Below are 21868 nucleotides of genomic sequence, written 5' to 3' on the forward strand. Positions count from 1 at the left end.
TTTTTTTTTTTTTTTTTTTTTTTCTTGCAAAGGGGAAGAATTAAAAGCCTAAAGCTTTACAAGAGTTCCAATAAGTTCAAAATAAATATAACTCATAGCCAACCTCACATGTCTACACTTAAAAGAGGGGGTAGCATTATACAAAGGGAAAAAACACCATAAATCCACAATACAGGGAAGATACTTGCAGGGTTCATAATCATATTTACCAGAAGTCATACTTGATTGGGAGGAAGAGAATCCGCTAATGCAGTGACTTTCAGCTCTAGTTCGGGTTTATTCGCCCCGACGAGCTTGTCGATTTGCTGTCCTTCTTTGAGGAAGAAAAAGGTTGGAGTAGCTTTGATATCCCAAGTGGTGCTGAAGTCCTGCAACACACCAAAGCAAATGCTGAGAAATGTAGCCCAAACAGGCTTAATCTATAGCTGATTATGAAGTGAACGGAGGGGTAGTGAATTAGACAAGCTTCATCTCACAATCCACCCTCCTTGTCTCACAATCCACCCTCCTTGGCTCGCTGGCACACAGCTCGGTGTCTGGCTCTAATACCAATTGTAACAGCTCAAGCCCACCGCTAGTAGATATTGTCCACTTTGGACCATTATGTATCGCACTTCACAGTTTTAAAACACGTCTACTAGGGAGATGTTTCTACACCCTTATAAGAAATGTTTCGTTCCCCTCTCCAACAGATGTGGGATCTCACAATCCACCCCTTTTGGGGACCCAACGTCCTCGCTGGCACACCGCCCAGTGTGTAACGACCCAAATCCACCGCTAGTAGATATTGTCCTCTTTGGGCTTTCCCTTTCCGGCTTTCCCTCAAGGCTTTAAAACGCGTTTGCTAGGGGAAGGTTTCCACACCCTTATAAAGGGTGATTTGTTCTCCTCCCCAACCAATGCGGGACAACATAATCCACCCCCCTTTGGGACCCAGCGTCCTCGCTGACACTCATTCCTTTCTCCAATCGATGTGGGACTACCACCAAATCCACCCCCTTTAGGACCCAGCGTCCTTACTGGCACACCGCCTCGTGTCTACCCCCTTCGGGGAACAGCAAGAAGGCTGACAAATCGTCCGATGACCGGCTCTGATACCATTTGTAAAGACCCAGATCCACATTCATTGTGATGTCCCACATTGATTGGGGAGGAGAACAAATCACCCTTTATAAGGGTATGGAAACCTTCCTCTAGCAGACGCGTTTTAAAGCCTTGAGGGGAAGCCCGAAAGAGGACAATATCTACTAGCAGTGAATTTGGGTCCTTACACAGTGTCTGACTTTGATACCATTTGTAACAGCCCAAGCCCACCGTTAGCAAATATTGTCTACTTTGGTCTGTTACGTATTGCGTCAGTCTCACGATTTTAAATGTGTCTACTAGGGAGATGCTTCCACACCCTTATAAGTAATGTCAGCCCCACGATTTTAAATGTGTCTACTAGGGAGATGCTTCCACACCCTTATAAGTAATGTTTTGTTCCACTTTCCAACCGATGTGGGATCTCACATATCTACTGGGCTGATGACAATTAGTATCTTACCAATTGAGCTATCTTCAGATTGACAACACCATACGAGAACAAGAAAGAAAATGAAAAAAGAGTTGAATAAATTCTTCCATAAATAATATTGTACTTCATTACTCACAGTTAATTCATCAACATCGACTACTAGGAACATCAACGACGGGTATTTCTCCGACAATTCGCTGTAGAATGGAGCAACCACCTTGCACGGACCACACCACGATGCACTGAAGTTCGCTATCACCTGTCGATGCATAATCTCGATTACGAAAGGATTAAACCCGTTTTGATAAGAGAATTTTCATTACCAAAGGCAGGGGAGGATCAAGCCCATCCCCCTTGCAAAGAACTGAGCAACAAAATAAGGACATGACATAAAATAGACTATCTATTATACTCTCTGAGTCGTTCCGTTTTTATCAGATAATTAAAGAAACGAACACGAACACGAACACGAACACGAACACGAACGGGCCTGATTTTATCTACGAGATAACATCCAGAAACAACAGCAGTGCTCAAAGGCAATAAATTAATCAAAATCTTACAATTTTGCCATCCTTATTAGCTTCTTCCATCTTTTGCTCCCAAGCTTCTTTGGTTGTGATGAGCTGCACATTTCCGGTGGCAAACTCGACATGATGCTCAGACTCATCGTCTTTGGTTTCGGACTAGAAACAAGGAACACAAAAACTTCCGAGTTAGATGAACGTTAACGAGCATAAAACAGGCAGTGCGCCGAAATCTCAGAAATGATCCTTTTTCGTAGTTTTTATTTTATAGGATCGTCAACACAAAATTACGAGGAGGAGCTGACGAACGCTCGGGTAGAATCGAAGTTTTGGGGCATTGCTGAAGTCAGTGTATAACTGTAGAAAATGTTGAATAGTACCCTTCTAGGGTGTAATGCTAATGATTATAAAGCACCGATCTTCAACAATATTTGTTGGCCAAGCACAGCCCAAGCCCACCTCTAGCAGATATTGTCTTCTTTGGACTTTCCTTTAAGGTTTTTAAAACACGTCTGCTAAGGAGAGATTTCCATACCCTTATAAAGAATGTTTCGTTCTCCTCCTCAACCGATGCGGGATCTCACAATCCACCCCCCTTCAGGACCCAGCGCCCTCACTGGCACTCGTTCCCTTCTCCAATCGATGTGGGACCCCCCCAATCCACCCCCTTCGAGGCCTAGAGTCCTTGTTGGCACACCGTCTCGTGTCCACCCCCCTTCAAGACTCAACCTCCTCACTGCACATCACCCCATGTCTAGCTTTGATACCATTTGTAACAGCCCAAGCCCACCGCTAGCAGATAGTGTCCTCTTTGGGCTTTCCCTTTCAAGCTTCCCCTTAAGGTTTTTAAAACACGTCTACTAGGGAGAGGTTTCCACACCCTTATAAAGAATGTTTCGTTCTCTTTTCCCACCGATGTGGGATCTCACATATCTAGTCCTCCTTTGAACCCCACAGAACCAGGCTCTAGCCAAATTCATTCCCCCGTTACTCATCAACGTTCTAACTCATAACTTCAGCCTGATCCATAATATTCTATTTAGGTATCACAATTGATTAAAAAAAAAGTTCCAGGTACAAACATCAATCCAACACGACAAACCACCACAAAGTCCCCTACTAACATTACTAGATTAAATGTTCCAAATGGCTCTTACCTTACTAGCACAAAGTCCCATTTGGCGGTCCAAGTGCGTATGATGTTCGAAGCGTCCTAGGTACCACAGGTTAGCCTGAAATAACGATAAGAAAATATCAGTATAACCATATGCTATCAAGGGAAGGAAACATAACATTTAATTCACAGACATGTTATAAATTCTGGGAAAAAGACACCAAACAAAGACTAGCTCCACTTTTATCACAGTGCTAAAACAACCTTAAAAGTTAAGAACGTTGACACAAACTGCAAAGTTCATCAACCAACAAACAAATAGATAAGGAGCCAATGACTGGATCATTCAAAAGAAAAAGGGCATTGGAGCAGAAAGGAATAGAACAGAATCATGAACATAATAGAATTGAAAAGGACACAGCTACCCATCTCATTAGATTCATAAACAAACCACTGAAAAACAATTAAAAAAGAGTAGAGCAGGAGGATCCCATTACAGAGACAGAAAAATTACCCTCAAGAACCCCCGAATTGGAGCCTCGAGTCAATTCAGTAGTCCGTGGAGGGATGATGACATCCAAAAATCGTGGAGAAAACAAAAAAAAACCAAACAGGGATTCGTGGATGAACCTTCTTCAGGATATTGATTTTAATGGGAAGCTGTCGGAAAAAGGGTCAAATCGGAGAGGGATAAGACAACGTCGGTCAACGACGATCGGATTGCTTGACGAATTGAAAATTTTGACGGATCTCTCTCTCTCTGAATTGGGAATCGAAATGGGCGAAAAAGGGAGTTTGCCCTAGATTTTGAAATTTGACCTTTCTTCAAGGTCCAAGGGTGTGTTGGGTCCGGTAAAAATGGAAACTTTAAAATTTCATATAAAAAACATGTCATGTCTTTGGTTGTTGTTTTCTTTAAAAGAAATAAAACAAAAATAAAACATTATTGTTGTCGTTTATGTTTTGTGATAGTTTTGTGCATACCTAAAAATGATTCTTTTTAATGTTATTATTGTTGTTAATGTACTGATCCCAATTAATAATGGACGGGTTTTTCTTTCGTGGCATCGTTTTCAGCATTTTCAAGTGTTTCGGTTGAACGGACACACTCACTAAAGGAAGTTTTCCATCTTGGACGAGACCTATTCTGCTAGTTTGGATTGGAAAAGAGTAGGCATTGATCCTCTCTTTTAACCCTCAAAGGGACGATTATCGGGAATAGCAAGATAATGAATGGTCGAGATCATAGAATAATGAATGGTCGAGAATCAATGTTGTCGGGCTAGTATAGCTTGAGGAGAAGATAGGTGGTTCGACTCCTCGAAGGGCTAAAACGGCTTGACAGAAAGGGAAAGAGTAGGGGCTGGAAAACGTGATTTGAAAGCACTAGAAAGAGGAAAGAAGACTGATTTCTGAAAAATAAGACCAATAAGTTCGTATAATGTTAAAAGTTTAGCCCATAATCTTTTAGATTTGTGTCTATAAAAAGTTATGTCGAACTTGTATTAGGAGTTGAGCAATCACAGATCAGGAGATTCATCAGTAAAATTTAGTTATGTCAATTACTCGACTCTACATTACATCAACGAAATTACACGATTGAGAATCTTGGTTATAGTTCTTGATGGGCTTAGCAATAAAGAACGTTTAAGTTTAATCCAACCATTTATATACTCACTCGTACTATAATAATAATAATAATTTTTTTTTTCAGGTAGAGCTCGAGTACCAACGGTGACATGAAATAGTTGATAAGCTTTGGAGTTTGATAGACCATAAAATTTTAGTAAATATATATTTTATAACATTTTTTTTTATAGAGAGAACAAAAAAAAAATACTGTTATTGAGCTATACTCATGTTAAAAAAATTTAATTTTCTTTCACTAATACTCGGCTCTAAGATTGACGTTAGATCCTTTCAATCACAATTGATTATTATTATAACTAACGAGAACAAAACAACACATCTTTCGGTGCACAAGAAAATATATGACTAAACTCAAAATTTACGATAATTAAATAATTAATTTAAAAAGAAATAAAACATAAAATTTTAAATTTTAGATCGAAATGAAATAACTAAACTCAAAATACAATGATAAATGTAATAATTAGAAACTTTAAGGACAAAATGAAAATCAAACTCGAACAACAACGAACAAACTCAAGAACGAAGAACGACGAACGAAGAACGTACCGTAGTACAGAAAATCCCAAAAAAAAATTGTAAAGAGAAAAAAATTGGACAATAATTGTTGTAAGGGATAAATAACTGCTTGAATGAAATTCCAACGAAGAGGAATGTTGAATCCAGTTAATTTGACAAAGTGCTTGAATCTTTCATTCATAAATTCCAGTGGCAAAGAGAAGAAAACCACAAGACTTGTTTGTTTCTTTGGTTTTAAGTACCTACACAGCCCAAATAACTGGAGAAACCACGAAATACAGAAGGATGGCAGGCCGAAGATACCGCCACCAGCGTCATCCATCACCGACACCAAGCTACGATACCGTCTCAACCCATTGCGTACTTCTGAGTCCAGCTCCGTGCGCTCGCTTCATACTTGGCTCGGTCGGTCTTGTACATGTGTGCAATCTCTGGTACAAGAGGGTCGTCTGGGTTTGGATCGGTCAGCAATGAGCATATGGAGAGCAGGACCTGTTTCATGAACATCGTTAGGTTTAGAATTTGGTTCGAAGTCGATATGAATGCGAGTTCGTTGCTGAAATGGGGTTTTGTTGAATGATCAAAAGGTTATAGTGAAGGTATATAACTTATTCTTTATTAGAATTGTGGGTAGAATGAGGGCTTCTACGTGTAGCATTCCATATAACGGTGTGAAAATCTCTCCCTAATAGACGCATTTTAAAGCCTTGAGAAGAAGCTTAAAGAGGACAATATCTACTAGCGGTGGGCTGGGCTGTTACAAATGGTATTAGAGTCAGATACCGAGCGGTGTGCCAACGAGAACGCTGGGCCCCTAAGGGGATGGATTGTGAGATCTCACATTGGTTGAAGAGAGGAACGAAACATTTCTTACAAGAGTGTGGAAGCCTCTCCCAAGTAGACTCATTTTAAAACCTTAAGCGAAGCCCAGAAGACAATATCTAATAGCGGTTGGCTTGGGCTGTTACAAATGGTATCAAAACCAAACACTAGGCGGTGTGCCAGAGTCCACGCTGGCCCCCCCGAGGGGATGGATTGTGAGATCTCACATCGGTTGGAGAGGGGAACAAAACCTTCCTTATAAAGATGTGAAAGACTCTCCCTAGTAGACGCGTTTTAAAACCTTGAGGGGAAGCGCAGAAAGAGCATAATATCTGCTAACAATAGGCTTGAGCGGTTAACGACACAATTACTTCCTTAACGCTTATTGGGGTAGAAACACAAGTTAACAACGGTTCGCTCGAATTAGTAGGGTGTAGACCATAAGTACAATGCAATGGGTAGGACTCAGAGACCCAACATACCAACAAACAAAAAAAGACCTCCCAATTCCATAGAGAAACCATGGCTCAAAGAAATGTTCATATTGTTTATGTGATCAAACAACAGACACCCAAGAAAACGAAAAGAACAAATTGAAATACGCCGTCCATCCGATGACGATTTTAAGCCATACAACCGAGGTCGTGAATTTTAAGCCATACGAATAGGGAACTTCAGACGAGTATGCATCGATGATACACATAACTTCACTAATGGCAGAAGCATATAGATCTCAAACACGACATTAAACAGCTATGTCTATGCAAACAACACAATCTCAATCCAGATTTAGAAACCAAACGAAAAGCCAAGGGTGAATTCAAGAAAACGCCAAACGAACCTTAGAAATCGTAAGCGCGGGGCTCCACTGTTCTTTAAGGATGTCGAGACAAATGCTTCCATTGCTATTGATATTTGGGTGAAACACTTTGGTCCTAAAAGCAACCTGAACAACAAAACACAATCATTAAACCTCGCGATCCTATTTACTCGAAAACAAGACAAGAAACATATAATCATATTACACAGATCATTAAAAGCAACAAACAGAAGACAAACATCATTCACCTTTGGAGGCTTGAAAGGATAATCTGGAGGGAAATGAATATTGACTAGAAAAACACCTCCTGAATAAGGACTATCAGATGGTCCCATAATGGTTGCTTGCCAATGGAACATGTCTTCAGCTACAGGACCTATCCTCAAAAGCAAAGACAAACAAAAAAAGAACAAAAAACAAAACATCCCAAGCTCAAAACTAGGAAAGAAAAAACATGTTCACATCAAGACAGGATCTAAACAAATTCATTCATTCATTCCTTCCTTCATTGAAATCAACTTTGAGATCCGACATCGTTTGGGGAGGAGAATTAAACACCCTTCATAAGGGGGTAGCAAACGCTTTTTAAAAACCTTGAGGGGAAGTCTGAAAGGAAAAACTCAAAGAGGACAATATCTGCTAGCGGTGGGCTTGAGCCGTTACAAATGGTATCAGAGCCAAACACCAGATGATGTGCCAACGAGAAGGTTGTTCCCCGAAAGGGATGGATTTGGTGGAGTCCCACATCGATTAGAGAAAAGAACGAGTATCAGCGAGGACGCTGGGCCCTAAAACGTGGATTGTGAGATCCCATATCGCTCGGGGAGGAGAACGAAACACCCTTCATAAGGGTGTGGAAACCTCCAAACCTCTCGCTAGCATACACGTTCTAAGAACCTCGAGGGAAAGCGTGAAAGGGAAAGTCTAAAGAGAACTATATCTGATATAGGTGGGCTTCAGCAGTTACATCAACACAACAAAAAGCAATAAAATCGGAAGAAAATAGTCAATATAGATCATCAAATAAAGAGATCAAAGCTTAGAACCATACCAGCGCTGCAAGATGTGGGCGGATCCTTCTGTAAATCCTTCAGTTCCTTCAAGATACGCTTCGAAGCCATGATCTACACATAAAATCGATTAGAAAACGAGATGATTCAAAGAATCCATCAAGCTAAGAACAGAGCAAACAAAGGGATATGCGATTAACAAAAAAAAACCAACAAAATCGGATGGAAATGATAGAAATACCTTGAGAAAACAAAAGGGTTTGCGATCGACAAGGGGATGAAGATCAGGATCGGCGGGAAAGAACTATGGAAAGGGAAATAAGCTCCGAATCAGATCGATGGCGGCCCCCAGAAACCGCTGCTTGTTCGTCGGTCTCTTTACCCTCTGATTTTTTGTGGAATTTGACAAACTTTAGAGACCGAAGAACTTTGCCAATCGCTAAGCAATGAAAGAAGACTTTAAATATTTATAGCGATCCCAAATCCTCCATTTCTTTTATCACCGCATTCTAATCTTATCCATTCCTCTTCTTTTTTTTTTTTTTTTTTTTTACTTCACATTCATGTTTAGGAATTTTTGTTATAAGAAATTTTTAGTCTTTACAATGAATTTGTTATCGAGTTCTCCTCGTAATGATTCATTAGTTCATTTCAAACCCTAAAACGCTAAATTTATTAAAAATGCAACCTTTATTTGAAAGAACGAATAATTTATTTTTCGTATCCACTATTGTCTGGACCCAAAAATTTTTTGATGTCTCTAAGCTAAGCTAATGTCACGTCTTTAAGCTCGACCCATCTGAGCAAAATTTGGACTAAACTTTTAGATTAGACGTATTTCAAAATCCTAACACAGACGTAACCAAATGTTTGACATATCTATATATCTTCTAAAGAGTCATGAAGTTAAGTCCGGTTGAAGATTTGTAATATAATATTCTGAAAAAATTATTTTTTTGCAACTTTATGTAATAAAGTCAACCCCATTGTGTAAAAAAGTCAACCTGTTTTTGTTGTGTTGGGAAGTTTTAAGTCAACCCTTGTAACATGATGATGTTCAACAGGAAACCTAGGACTCAAATTTGATAATTAATGATTAAAACTTTGAAATGGTTATTACAAGAGACAATACAGACAACCAATCATAGCCCAAAACAATAAGACCCTCCAAATATAAAAAAATTGCATCACACACACAATAACTTACTGTTAGATGAAGGTTTCGGGTTCTCGAGAACAGTGGATGCGTTGTGAACGATTACAAGGTCAGGTCGGAGTATTCAAGTCATCGTCTCCATCCCCATCCCCATCCCCATCCCCATCCCCGTCTCCGTCCTTGTTATCTTCTGATGATGGTCGAGTTCCCGAGTCAGATGGTCGGATTTCCTCGATCATCCTAACAACTTCCTCCATCGTTGGTCTCATATCTGGCACTCGTGACACACACGCCATTGCTATTTGGAGCATTTGAACCAGCTCTTCTTCAATGTTTTGATACTTCATTAGTTCTACATCAAATACCTCAGATGTCCATTCTTCTCTAACCACAGATTGGACCCATCTAGGAAGGTCCATCACATCGTCACGGCCAGGCGATTGGGATGGCGCTTTCCCAGTCAACATCTCGAGCAAAACAACCCCAAAACTGTAAATGTCTGACTTTTGAGTTGACTTTCGAGTCTCGATCACCTCTGGAGCACGATAACTTACGCTTCTAGTGGGAATGATTGGAGAGTTCATCAAAGGAGTCAAGCCAAAATCTGAAATACAACCATTCATGTCTTGTGTAAGAAGGATGTTAGAGGACTTTATGTTGCCATGGATCAATTTTCCCCCACTTGATGAATGGATATGTGCAAGGCCTTTGGCACACCCAAGTGAAACCTTCACTCGTGTTTCCCAGTCCGGTGGCCCTCTTCCACCATCTCGGCTTCCTGCGTAACGAGACACGAGCTGAATTATTTTTCGGTTCATCTTGAAGAAGCAAAAGATCCATAAAAGCAAGAAATAGGATGAGAGATTCAATAGAGCATACCATGGAGTAATGAGGAAAAGCTTCCAGCAATGGCGTGATCGTAAACTAAAAGCTTCTCGTCTTTCGAGTAGTAATAGGCACGGAGAGGCACGACGTTCGGATGCTGACCGATTCTCCCAACAATCTCCATTTGTTGATCAAAATCCTTCTTCCCAGCTACCACTTCCTTCAACCTCTTTACTACCACTGTAATTCCATCCTCCAAGATCGCCTTGTAAGTAGTCCCGTAACTCCCTTTTCCGAGTACTTCGGCGGAGGCCCTTAACAGGTCCTCGAGATCAAAGTTATACGAACACCCTTCAAAGAACACGAGCCTATTTTTCTCGGGCTCTTGTACCCCGCTTCCGAAATCCTCCTTTGGTTGCTCACTCCTTTTGCCCTTTCCTTTCGCAGCAACGGTACTAACTTCGCCATCCTTTTTCTTTATACGACAGACGACAATCAATATCGTGACGAGGAAGAGCAATGCAGAACCACCCAAGGCAATGGCAACGATGGCTCCAATGTTTATTCTCTTTTCGTTCTTTGGCCGAGTCGAAGAAGTGGGAGATGGAGAAGGTAAGGGAGCACCAAGTGAACAATTTTTCAGAGGTGAGCCACATAGCAGTGAGTTCCCTTCAAAGGAAGAAGGAGGAAATGATTGCAGTGAAGCGGGAATACGACCGCTAAGATGGTTGTAGCTCACGTTCAATAGTTTAAGCTTTAGGTGACCGATATCAGGAACGGATCCGGTCAGGGAGTTGTTTTGAACATTGAAGCTAGTGAGCTGCGTGAGATTTTGTATCGATGTCGGAATGCTTCCCGTGAGAGAGTTGAACGACAGATCGAGGAAGGTAAGGCTAGGAGACAGGGAAGAAGATATTTGACCAGAAAAGTTATTGTGTTGAAGATATATAAACTTTAGGGAGGGAAGGGATAGCACATCCGATGGAACGTTCCCATTAAGATTGTTAGATCGAAGACTCAAGGTTCTAAGAGCGCCTAACTTTCCAAGTGTATTGGCGGGTATCGGACCAAACAGTCCAACAGCAGGCAGCCTGAGAGCAAGCACATTAGAGAGGTTGGAAGTGCACGTGATGCCAACCCAAGCCGTGCAGACGGGGGTAGAGGGATCCCAGTTGATTTTTCGACCGTGGGGAACGGTCGAAATAAACTCGAGAAGAGCTTGCTTGTCTGAGTTTAGATCAGCCTCAATGAAGGAAAGTAAGAGTAAAAATGGTGCAAAAAGGGAATGTAGCCTCATGGAGGATTTCTAATGGAAGCCTATTGTGGTAGCAAGAAATCTGGGGGTAACCTCAACAAGTTCTATTCCCTGCAGAGTAATAACCATTATCAGGAATTTTTGCTATCAATTTCAAACCCGAAAACGATCGGAATCAGCGGAATCGTCTAGATGCAAAGAAAAAGAAGCAACGTTCTATCACAAGCATGGTTATATATAACAAATATGTGATCAAAACAATAACAGCCCAAGCCCACGTCTAGCCGATATTGTCCTTTTTGAGCTTTCGCTTTCGGGCTTCCCCTCGAGGTTTTTAAAACGTGTTTGCTAGGGAGAGGTTTCCACACCCTTATAAAGAATGTTTCGTTCTCCTCCCCAACCGATGTGGGATCATACAATCCACCCCCTTCAGAGCTCAATCTCCTCGCCGACACATCGCCCAGTGTCTGGCTTTAATACCATTTGTAATGGCCCAAGCCCACCGTTAGCAGATATTGTCCTCTTTGGTCTTTCCTTTTCAGGTTTTCCCTTAAGGTTTTTAAAACGTGTCTACTAGGGAGAGGTTTTCACACCCTTATAAAGAATGTCCTCTCCAACCGATGTGGGATCTTACACATCATCCTAAAATCAAAACAATCCTGAAAGTTCAAACTAAAAATGTGAAATGGGAACGAAGACAAGAAAACGAAAACAATAACTCTAAGACATAGCTAAATGGAGAAGAAGACGAACGACTCTAGATTTCTACTTACCCCGAGCCACTACCCTCATCATCATTTATACTCATATGCAGAATTAGACACTTATAACTTCAACATAAAACGTAAACTTCATCTTATAGACCTACGTGTTCGAAAACATGGAAATGATTACGTTATGACGACGGTAGCAACTCTACTTACCCAAAGTTACTACCCTCATCATCATCTATACTCACATAGAATTAGACACTTACAACTTCAACTCAAAACACTGCCATGAGCTCGAAAACATGAAAATGATTACGTTATGACGACAGTAGCAACTCAAGATAAGTAGAAATCTAGGTCGTTACATTACCCTTTTTCCAAAACAACATAAAATTCAGGCATGGAAGAACCAAAAAACCCAAACAATCCATTAATCTTTCACTCATTTTCAGTCACTACAGAAAGCATTACCTCAAATACTCCAAAACCCATTTCATAGATCTGAAAACCCAATTAGAAAACCACATAAACAAGCCAATCTACATTAGAAAACACAAAATCCAACAAGCAGACAAGGGGAAGAGACATAGAGAGAGAGGAAACCTAGAAGATGATGAACAGCATTGAACAAGAGCATTGTAGAGCAGCCAAATTGAGTGGAAATAAGAACAAAGAAATAGATAAAGAGAGAGATAGCGAGAGAAGCCGGACCTTTAACGGCATTGCTTGAAGAAGAAGACGCGATCGTAAGAAAGTAAATTAAAGTCAGACACCTACTGAGTGAGCCACGGTGGTTGGGGTTTGGTTCCATTGTTAATACCTTTCCTTCTCTTTCTTCTTTAAATTCCCTCTTTTAATTTTTCTTTCTTTTCTTTTTCCCCTTTTTGAGGTCTTCAGATTCTCTTCTACCCAACCGTTGAGCTCAAGCTTCACCGTGAAGCCACCACCGCCGCTGCCACCGCCTGTTCTGTTTCGCCACCGCATTTCCCTCACCTGAGTCGCCGCCCTGAATCGGTTTTCTTTTCTTCGTATTGGAATCTCTCGGCCAATTTTTTTAGCATACCCCAAAACCCCAAAAGGCAAAAGAAATTAATTTCTTTTTATTTTCTTTTGGGTTTTTTTATTTTTATTTTTTTATTTTATATGAATTAATTTGGAGTGGGGAAGAAAATTTTTACATATATTTTTAATTCACGTGAAGTTGAAAAAGAGAACGAAACATTCTTTATAACTATATAGAAACCTCTCTTTGGAAGAGGCGTTTTTTAGGTTAGTGGCGATACGTAACAGGCCAAAGCAGTCAATCACTAGACAATGTGAGGCACTGATCGGAGTAGGGATAGACCCTCTCCATAGAAGATGGATTTTAAAACCATGAGGTTGACAGAGATATGTAACAAGTCAAAGTAGACAACATCTACTGACAATGAGGTTGACAATGATATGTAAAGGGCCAAAGCGAACAATATCTACTAGTGGTGGGGTTCAACTCAATATCTACTAGTAGTGGGCTTCAACTGTTTAATGGTATTAGAGCTCGACTTCGACCGGTGTGCCAACGAGGACGCTGGTCCCCAAGGGGTGAATTGTGAGGTTTCATATCGTTTAGAGAAAGGAACAAAACATTCCTTATAAGGGTGTGAAAATCTCTCTACGGTGACGAAGATATGTAACAGGCCAAAATGAACCGTTACAAACGAGTACAGTATGTTTTATACACACTCACAAAAAAAAAACACCTAAATTACCAATTTGAACATAGTTTAGTGAATAAGACACTTGTTATCATTTCAAATATACATAGTTTAATTTTCACTCTTAAACTAAAAAAAATCGATGCCTATCATACTAGGTCGGTAAGAAAGAGAATGACAACAAACTAATAATAAAAAGAATGGAAAAAAATATTACATAACGTCTCATAATTCATAATTATTTCCGAACATCTTTGAAAGCTTTCCCTCTATTAGTAGGAATGACAACAAAATTTATTATTATTTTATTTTTATTTTACTTTTTAAATTTAGTTTATAAACATTTTAATTTTTTTTATTCTCATTATTTTCTTTATAAAGGTTATTAAAATTCAAATATATATATTTTTTACCCAATAGAAATCATTATCTTAATATATATATATATATATAAATTAAAATAAAAAAAATAAATAGATAAATATCAACCTTTTTAATTCACATTTCAATTGGGTAAGAATTGAATATTCATAATAATAATAGAAAGGTGGTGGTTGAAAGCCATTTTCAAAATCTATGGCTTTATAAGATTTATTTGTTTTATTTTATTTTATTTTATTTATAAAAAATTATAAATGATTTATATATATATTAATTCAACCGACAAAAATTTCCAAGCTTTTGGTGAGTTGTTCTCATAAAAATACAAATAATAATAATAATAATAATAAATTATTGTACTTTATTATCTTTATTTTATTTTATTTTAAACTTTTATTGTATTTACGCTCAAGATCAACATGTAAAATAAAATAATTTTAAAAAGACTATAATTCTTTTTTTATTTTTATTACGAATTTAAAATTAAAACGTCAATATGAGTATAGGTTGATTTATTATCGATCAAGAGATTTGAGCTTTTAAAACTCTCAACGTTCATATGTTATTGAAATAAAAAAAAAAACGAGTTTCTATATTTAATAAATATTAAATCAGGTTATTTAGAGTTATTTTTTTATCGATATTTATTAAATAATAAAAAAAACAAATAATAATTTAAAATAATAAACAATCAACCAAGATTATTTTAAGATTTAAAATTAGATATTTGAAAGATACTAATAATATTTTAAAGAAAAAAAAAAGAATATTCTTTCATGTTAATAAAATAGAATTATCTCTTTAATGGAATGTTTTTTTTCCATATAAAATAAAAAATAAATATATTTTATAATAAATTTGACCATAATTCCTTTTTTCTTTTAACAAAATAATTTTATAGAAGTGTTCGTGGGTTGAATGGGTTCGAGTTTAAACATTTTTTAAACTCAGCTCCATGATTTTGATTGTAAATTGACCGGGTTCAGGTCATCGAATTTTTTTAACGCTTCAACGTGAATAAATAAATAAAATATTTAATTTCTATTTGGAATCCGAAAAAATAAATAAAATAAAAAATTAATTTAGAAGCACAATAATGTTGTAGCGAGGGTAGTGCTAGGCATAGCATTTTTAATTATAATATTCAATGCATAATAATTAAATAAGGAATACCAACCAAATGTATGTTTTTTTTATTAATAATTATTTTCCATAAATTATATTACCGTTTGAAATTATTTATATATTTTTTTTAAGGTAAGACTTTATTTTAATAAATATATAATAAAAGTGGAGGAAACAAAATTAGATTCTTAAAATAATTAAATTCACAACCATTATTGTTTAATAGGGCATTGGATGCCCAATGTTTTTGGTGGGGGACCAAAATTATTGGTTGGGATTAATTAAATTTAATATATTAATGATAATTTATTTTTTTACTAATTATTTAATTAAAATAAATTCAGAAAATAAAATAAAAATTAGGAAATATATTCCATTTTCAATGAAAGCTCACCAACCAATGCTAATTTATTTAAAAAGTTTTAAAAGACAAAAAATAATAAATAAATAAATAATAATTAATAATGTTTAGTGACAAAAATGGTGATATTTGTTTGTACATTTGTTTTATTTATTGTCTTAAACGAGGTGGAAGTGGTTGACCTAACATATTTTCTTATTAATTTTTTACTTAATTTAAATGAATCTTCATTTATACTCGTATTCCACCGCTGATCGCTTTACTATTGAGTTACTGAGGAACAACGGATTTAAGAAAGTCCACTCTTGTTGTTTGGACCAATTTCTGATCGAACAAAAAAGGGTGAGTCACTCTTTTTCACATAAGAAAAGGTTACGATAGCAAGGCTCTCCCTGGACAAGGGGGCGGCGGTCAACCATCCACTCTTGAGATTCATATGGAATAATCGATCTCTGCGTTCTGCCAGTTCGCTAAGTAGACTCACTCTACCGAGTGACTACAAAGGTTGGAACTATTCCTACCAAAAATAAGGGACCTATTTCTCATCCTATGAGTTACAATGATCATAATAATTGCTCTGTTTCATCTTATTGGTGGTTTGGAGTCAGTAGTAGAATACATTCTTTTATAGTTCCAATTCGACTGATCCGACTTGGGTTTGATATGTAGTCGCTTTTTACACCTTTCGAGGTGTTTAAGGTCAGTATAGCTACTCAAATCAACTAAGTAAAGTGGTTGTACTATTGGCTTGGTTGTGGATGAATGTTATGTCGTATGAACGGTGTGTGTCCTGTGGCCCTTATAAATGTCGTATTTTGTGATTGTCTGACGTGTATTATATTATGTTTATACTATGATATAAGTTATACCATGAGACAATTATGTTATGTTATGAATCGTGGTGTGAATTCAATGTTACATGATGCATGAAACCTCTGTATGTTATGTTACAGACATTATGCTAGCATGTTCACTCCAAGTTTATGTGATACTGTTAAGCTACGAATGTTATTCATGAAAATTATGTTTACGAAAAGAACAGAGGTATGACTTATATCATTCTTATATGCCACAATTTTAAGGTAAGAGGATCTCATGCATTTTGTATGTCACGTGCATCGAGATACTTTTCATTATCATTAGTAATAGGTGCATACACTACAATATTATGTACACCATGATATTATGTGCGCTCATTTCTCTCCACGACTTTCTGGCAACATGAGTGTAAGCTAGCCTGAAGCTAGGTCCAAAGGTACCTATACGAACCCATCTGAGGGTCTCATGTACGCATGTGTGAGTCGTGTGTAGAGAAGTATTGTACATCTAATTCGCCTTAGACTGAAAATTAGAGACCAAAGTCATGGTGTTTTATAAAATGAAAGGTCTCATCATAATTGCATATGATTGTATTTTCTAATACCAAAGTTAGTTACTTTTTCGAATAAACAATAAAAATATTTTTGAACGGCTTAAAAAAAAATTAAAAGGTATTAATAAAGCTATTAAAATTTTAAGAGTATTTTTGAAATAAAATATTAATAATTTTCATAAAATTAGAAATTTTTAAAAGGCAAAATAAATATAAAATAAAACATACAAAAGAGATGGCTTTGGGTTGGCCTTTCTCTTTATGACCTGTTTGTTTCAAGGGATTTAATGATAAATATGGGCTTTGAACATCCAAGCTTTATGGTTTCTTACCTTTCATACCTTTGAACGTTCTACGTTCTGATTCAACACATGATAGACTCTGACATTCTCTTGCTTCTTTTAGGACATGGTCCCGTATCCTACTTCTCGCTTCTTAAGAGTGAAGGTTATCTCTACCGACCAACAAGAGTTCTTCTAAAAAACTATTTCTATGTATCAACACGAGTCCTTCGAGCATATTTTGTCCTCACTCAGATGCATCGCAAGAAAATAGTGGTTTGTGTAAAAAATGAATTTTTTTTTCTTTTGAAATTAATTCCTGGAAAACATTAAAAAAAAAAATTCTAACGTTGATTTTGTTTATATTTAGCTGTAATTTAATGTTATTTAAAAAAAAAAAAACACGTATCATTAGTTAATTTCTTATATGTTTAAATAAACATAAAGCCTAAAATTTAAAACATATTGTTTGTAGTAGAGTCCTTAATAAACAAAAAATAAAATTGTTAATTTTTTTTAATAATTTAATTCAATCAAAATCAACGTACTAAAAATTTAAGGACTAAATTGTTAATTTAACGAAATTACAGGAAGTAACCTGTTTTTAAACCAAAAAAAAAAAAAAAATTTACCCCATATAAAAGTTGAAACACAAATTTTCTGAAGACAGAATGACATGCCACTTTATCCCAAACCAAATTGTTTGGGATGCACAAAAAATACTTCAGATTGCAGATAACAGAGCCTCCTAAGAGAATAAACTAATTTATCTTCAGAAATCACATACAAATCTCCATATTTTTATCTTCTCTCCTTTGAGGTTTCACTGCACAATTGGGCAGATTCCATCATTTTCATATTTCAGACCCAAAATGATGCCAAAAATAATAATGATGATGATAATTAAATAGAAAAGAAAATAAAGAAAAATACAATACAAACCCCATCATCATCATCTTAGATGTTATAAGAGGCCAAAAGGCTCAGGCAGAGCTTCAAATCCATTATCCAAAATGGAACCCAAATCCGTTTTATCATCGGCACTGTGCAGCCAATTCGTGTTTTTCAAGTCCTCTTTCAGCAATATTGCATCATAACGGGAGCTTTCATAGATGTCCAAATGATTCAAGCTTGCACAAAATCTTCCATTTTCTCCTCCTTCGGTTCCCATTGTTGCAGAGTGTCTGTGAAAATGGTTTCCTCTCTCCATGTTGTTGTTAATGCTCATTTGGAAGTCGGTATCGATAGCTTCGGGGTTACTCGAAGCAATGGACTGAGTTTTGGGACTGGCTGCTGCTCGGATGCTGTGTGGAAATAGAGTACTGCCTGAACCTGAGCGCACATTCCCAGGGCTATTTCTTATATCCTGCACCATACAAGCAGATTGGATTGTTGAAATTCATTACAAAAGATAACATATAACCAACTGCACGAAAAAGATGAAGCATACCATATTTCTGATGGCCACATCAAGTGATTTCTTTGAAATAGACCTCCCAAATCCGTTGCTTTCTGCTGTAGTTGTAGAAGGCTTCACAGGTCTCCTTCCGCCCAAATCAGAAGAACTTGAAAGTCTCCTAGTTTCAGGACTGTCACTAAGGTGTCCATTGGTATTCACCCGGCCCCTTCCAGGAGCGTCGGTTAGTCTTCCCCTTGAGACAGTTGGTGATGATGCTCTTCTAGGCATGGTAACAGTCGGTGTAGTCTCTGGACTCCCTCTAACTGATGTAGGAGTTGGGCGGGATCTACCAGCAGAAATTGGCCTGTCGGGCAATGTTGTTCTGAGATTTGGAGGAGTATCAAGAGGAAAATCAGGGAGGACAATTGGCTGAGGTGCAGCCCGGACCCGAGGACTAGGGGAACTCGGTCGAGATGTAGATGTCGAACTGCGTCCATTCGTTGATAGAACACGTGATGTAGAAGATGGAGTGCTGACAACAGAAGAGAGTGAAGGAGCGGAATTTCGTCGAGTAGGAGTAGATGGACGGGAATTGGACCGAGCTGCAGGAGAACTCAAATTTGCAGGAATTTGAGGCCTAGAATTAGGAGTGGATGGCCTTGAACTTTGTAGTTGCCTTGGTTTGTCAATGGAGGAGCTGGTGGGGGATGGACGGGCTCTTGAAGGGGTCGAGGACCTCGATGGTGTCGAGCGTGAAGATGGAGTAGAAGGTCTTGCAGTAGATGCACTGCGTGTACTTGGGGAGGCAGGCCTTATGTAAGAGGAAACTGAAGCTGAGCTTGTGTTAAGAATTGATGAAGACCTATTGGAGGAATAGCTACTATACTGGGGAGTGGAGACAGAGGACCGAGACACAGAACTGCTCCTAGCTGACCTTGAAGGATTGTTACTCTCTGGTTGTGAAACTGAAAGCTGAAACAGATATGGGGAAAGCAATTACTAACACCCTAGATCATTCAACTAAAGAGGGATCAAGAATCACCTCATTTGAGAAATGCTTTTGAATAGTAACACTAACAAGTACTTTTGAGTTACACAATGTCATGAACGAAGAAGCACACAACATAGAAGGAAAAAAACTGTAACCGCCCAAGCCCACTGCTAGCCGATATTATACTCTTTAGGCTTTTCCTTTCGGGATTCCCCTTAAGGTTTATAAAACGCGTCTGCTAGGGAGAGGTTTCCACACCCTTATAAAGGATGTTTCGTTCTCCTCCCCAACCAACGTGGGATCTCACGAAGATACTTGATCATATGCAACTCAGGAAGATCGTAGGTAGTAAAGAAGGCAGAATCATACCCTTGAAGCTTTTGTTGTCGAAGATGACCTGACTAAGCTGCTGTTTCTTGGCGCTGCTACAGTGGATTGAACTTCACTTTCAGAGGATGAAGGGAAAAGAGGAGTACCAGGTGGTGTGAGAAGCCTGTAGCACAAAGGTTAACCAGAGAAGAATCATGCTTCGGAACACATTGTGCATCACACTCAGGTAAAGCTCGAGCTTAGAAGTTTCAAACATCAATCAAGATCTACCCCTTTTTTTCCATAGAAAAGAAAGAGGTTCACGCTTATTACAAACACTCAGCCAATCAGAAATATCACCAAATCGCCCGCCCTTCGGGGATGCCCTCATCGTCAAAGAACATGTACTAGGAGTATGTGCAACTCGTTCAGACCATACACCAAGACAAAAGAAAGTACAAAAATTTTCCCGTATCAATGATAAATACCAATGAATAGGATAGAATAAACGGAAGAACTACCTGTTAAAAGTAAGATCAGGATAGCTGGCTGGAATCTACTTCACATAACCCCTCATCAACCATCAGTATTCATATTTTTGACAAGTCATTGACATGTACTTGCAACTTTCTAATTACAATATATGTTCTACTTCTGTGTCATTATCACTCTTAAAGAGATACTTTAAAGTTTAAGGATTACACAAAAGGGCCCCCCGCTCACGATCACATAAATAGATCAAGTAAATACATAGCATTTCTAGACTCTGACATTTTTTTCAACTTCTTCACCATCTCCATAATTGATAATCCTACAAAATACCTTGGTTATAGATGAAATCTTAGATAGTTTCGAGACTACTACATTGATAATTGATGAAAGAGAGCGTCAAAAGCAGTAAGTTCCAAGCAAGAAAAAAACATAGAAATCATTGAAGCCGTTACTAATTTGCCAAATAAGTTACCAGTCATAATCGTGTTTTCCTCCCTCAGTCGATGACAGCAGATCGTCGATCCCACTCTTAGCCAATTTCACCGATCCAACTGAAAGCCTCCCCAATTTCACCGTCGCTGACATCAAAATCAGATCAAACAACTTAACAACCACAGTCGCGCCGAGCAACAAACAAGCAGAACAACACTAATCAAGAACGATCCAAGCAGAACAACAAAAGGATCCCAAATTCACAACAACACACAGTTTAATCCGTCCATTGAGTCAAAAACCATAAGATTCAGAACTACAACAGCCTCCAAATCAGGTCACTACAGACTTCAAAAACCTCATTCAACGGCCAAACGCAACAACAAAAAAACGAAAAAAAAAAACTCACATCCAGCAACATTACATCAATCCACACAAATCCGTTAATCAGAAAGGATCCTTACCATCAGTGGAGCCATCAGAAGCAGCAACAGAGAGACTCCGTCGATTCTTAGAGAAGAGATCCAGATTCTCATCGGAATCCCTGGAGATTCCAGTGAAGCTATGACCACGACGGTGCTGCGACAACAGAGGAGCATTCCGTCCACCAGAAAGAGACTCCCTCCAGTTCCGGTTCATGACGGCGACGATTCGAAGCTCCGATCAGAAAAACGACATATAGGTATCCGTAGAGAGAGAAATCGAAGGAGATGCTAATGGTAATGAAGGTAGAGAAGATGAGTAAATGCAAATGGAGGAAATCAGTCGCAGAACTTTCTATATGTCACAAGGAAAGAGAGAGAGAGAGACGGAGGAGTCAGAGTCAGAGAGACGGAGTCAGCGTTCAGATCCATATTTGGTTTTGGTAACGGCGGTTTTGGCCGAGGCTTGATCTGAATAGTACAATGGAGTGAAGTTTATTTTTTTTCTATTTATTTATTTATTTATAATTTATATATAATTCTTTTTTTTATTTCTATATAAAATTTATATTTACAACTGGTTCAGATCTAAGATGTGTATTCGTGACGTGCATAAAATACACTTTTTTTTTTTTTTTTTTTTTTTTTTTTTTTTTTTTTTTTTTTTTTTTTTTTTTTTTTTTTT

At 37.9% G+C, this 21868-nt stretch overlaps 4 protein-coding genes across 7 annotated transcripts; all 4 read right to left on the reverse strand.

The window, feature by feature from the left end:
• Positions 1–38: 38 nt before the first annotated feature.
• On the reverse strand, positions 39–3993 carry LOC111453320 (thioredoxin H-type-like). Of its 2 annotated transcripts, none has more exons than XM_023094376.1 (5): positions 3788–3993; positions 3201–3275; positions 2080–2202; positions 1653–1775; positions 39–368 (listed from the first exon to the last, which is right to left on the reverse strand). In XM_023094376.1, the coding sequence occupies exons 2-5, from the start codon at positions 3219–3221 to the stop codon at positions 216–218; spliced, it is 420 nt and encodes a 139-aa protein (XP_022950144.1). In that variant the 5' UTR covers positions 3222–3275; positions 3788–3993; the 3' UTR covers positions 39–215. The 2 variants fall into 2 exon arrangements, with proteins under 2 accessions (XP_022950144.1, XP_022950143.1); XM_023094375.1 differs by having other exon boundaries at positions 3672–3993.
• Positions 3994–5411: 1418 nt separating this feature from the next.
• Positions 5412–8443, reverse strand: LOC111453318 (ubiquitin-conjugating enzyme E2 28-like). The gene is made up of 5 exons (XM_023094374.1): positions 8220–8443; positions 8020–8092; positions 7217–7344; positions 6990–7094; positions 5412–5818 (listed from the first exon to the last, which is right to left on the reverse strand). Exons 2-5 carry the CDS (start codon positions 8087–8089, stop codon positions 5675–5677), a joined length of 447 nt encoding a protein of 148 aa, XP_022950142.1. The 5' UTR covers positions 8090–8092; positions 8220–8443; the 3' UTR covers positions 5412–5674.
• Positions 8444–9029: 586 nt separating this feature from the next.
• LOC111453315 (probable inactive receptor kinase At5g58300) lies at positions 9030–12973 on the reverse strand. 2 transcript variants are annotated; one of them, XM_023094369.1, is made up of 3 exons: positions 12636–12973; positions 10014–11325; positions 9030–9912 (listed from the first exon to the last, which is right to left on the reverse strand). In XM_023094369.1, exons 2-3 carry the CDS (start codon positions 11254–11256, stop codon positions 9245–9247), a joined length of 1911 nt encoding a protein of 636 aa, XP_022950137.1. In that variant the 5' UTR covers positions 11257–11325; positions 12636–12973; the 3' UTR covers positions 9030–9244. The 2 variants fall into 2 exon arrangements, with proteins under 2 accessions (XP_022950137.1, XP_022950138.1); XM_023094370.1 differs by lacking the exon at positions 12636–12973 and adding an exon at positions 12528–12635.
• Positions 12974–17867: 4894 nt separating this feature from the next.
• On the reverse strand, positions 17868–21671 carry LOC111453316 (mucin-5AC). Of its 2 annotated transcripts, XM_023094372.1 has the most exons (6): positions 21226–21671; positions 20802–20907; positions 19898–20021; positions 18589–19509; positions 18081–18504; positions 17868–17964 (listed from the first exon to the last, which is right to left on the reverse strand). In XM_023094372.1, exons 1-5 carry the CDS (start codon positions 21398–21400, stop codon positions 18103–18105), a joined length of 1728 nt encoding a protein of 575 aa, XP_022950140.1. In that variant the 5' UTR covers positions 21401–21671; the 3' UTR covers positions 17868–17964; positions 18081–18102. The 2 variants fall into 2 exon arrangements, with proteins under 2 accessions (XP_022950140.1, XP_022950139.1); XM_023094371.1 differs by having other exon boundaries at positions 17868–18504.
• Between the last annotated feature and the right edge of the window lie 197 nt (positions 21672–21868).

Source organism: Cucurbita moschata, unplaced genomic scaffold, assembly GCF_002738365.1.
Source record: "Cucurbita moschata cultivar Rifu unplaced genomic scaffold, Cmos_1.0 Cmo_Scf00015, whole genome shotgun sequence".
Classification (NCBI taxonomy): Eukaryota; Viridiplantae; Streptophyta; class Magnoliopsida; order Cucurbitales; family Cucurbitaceae; genus Cucurbita; species Cucurbita moschata.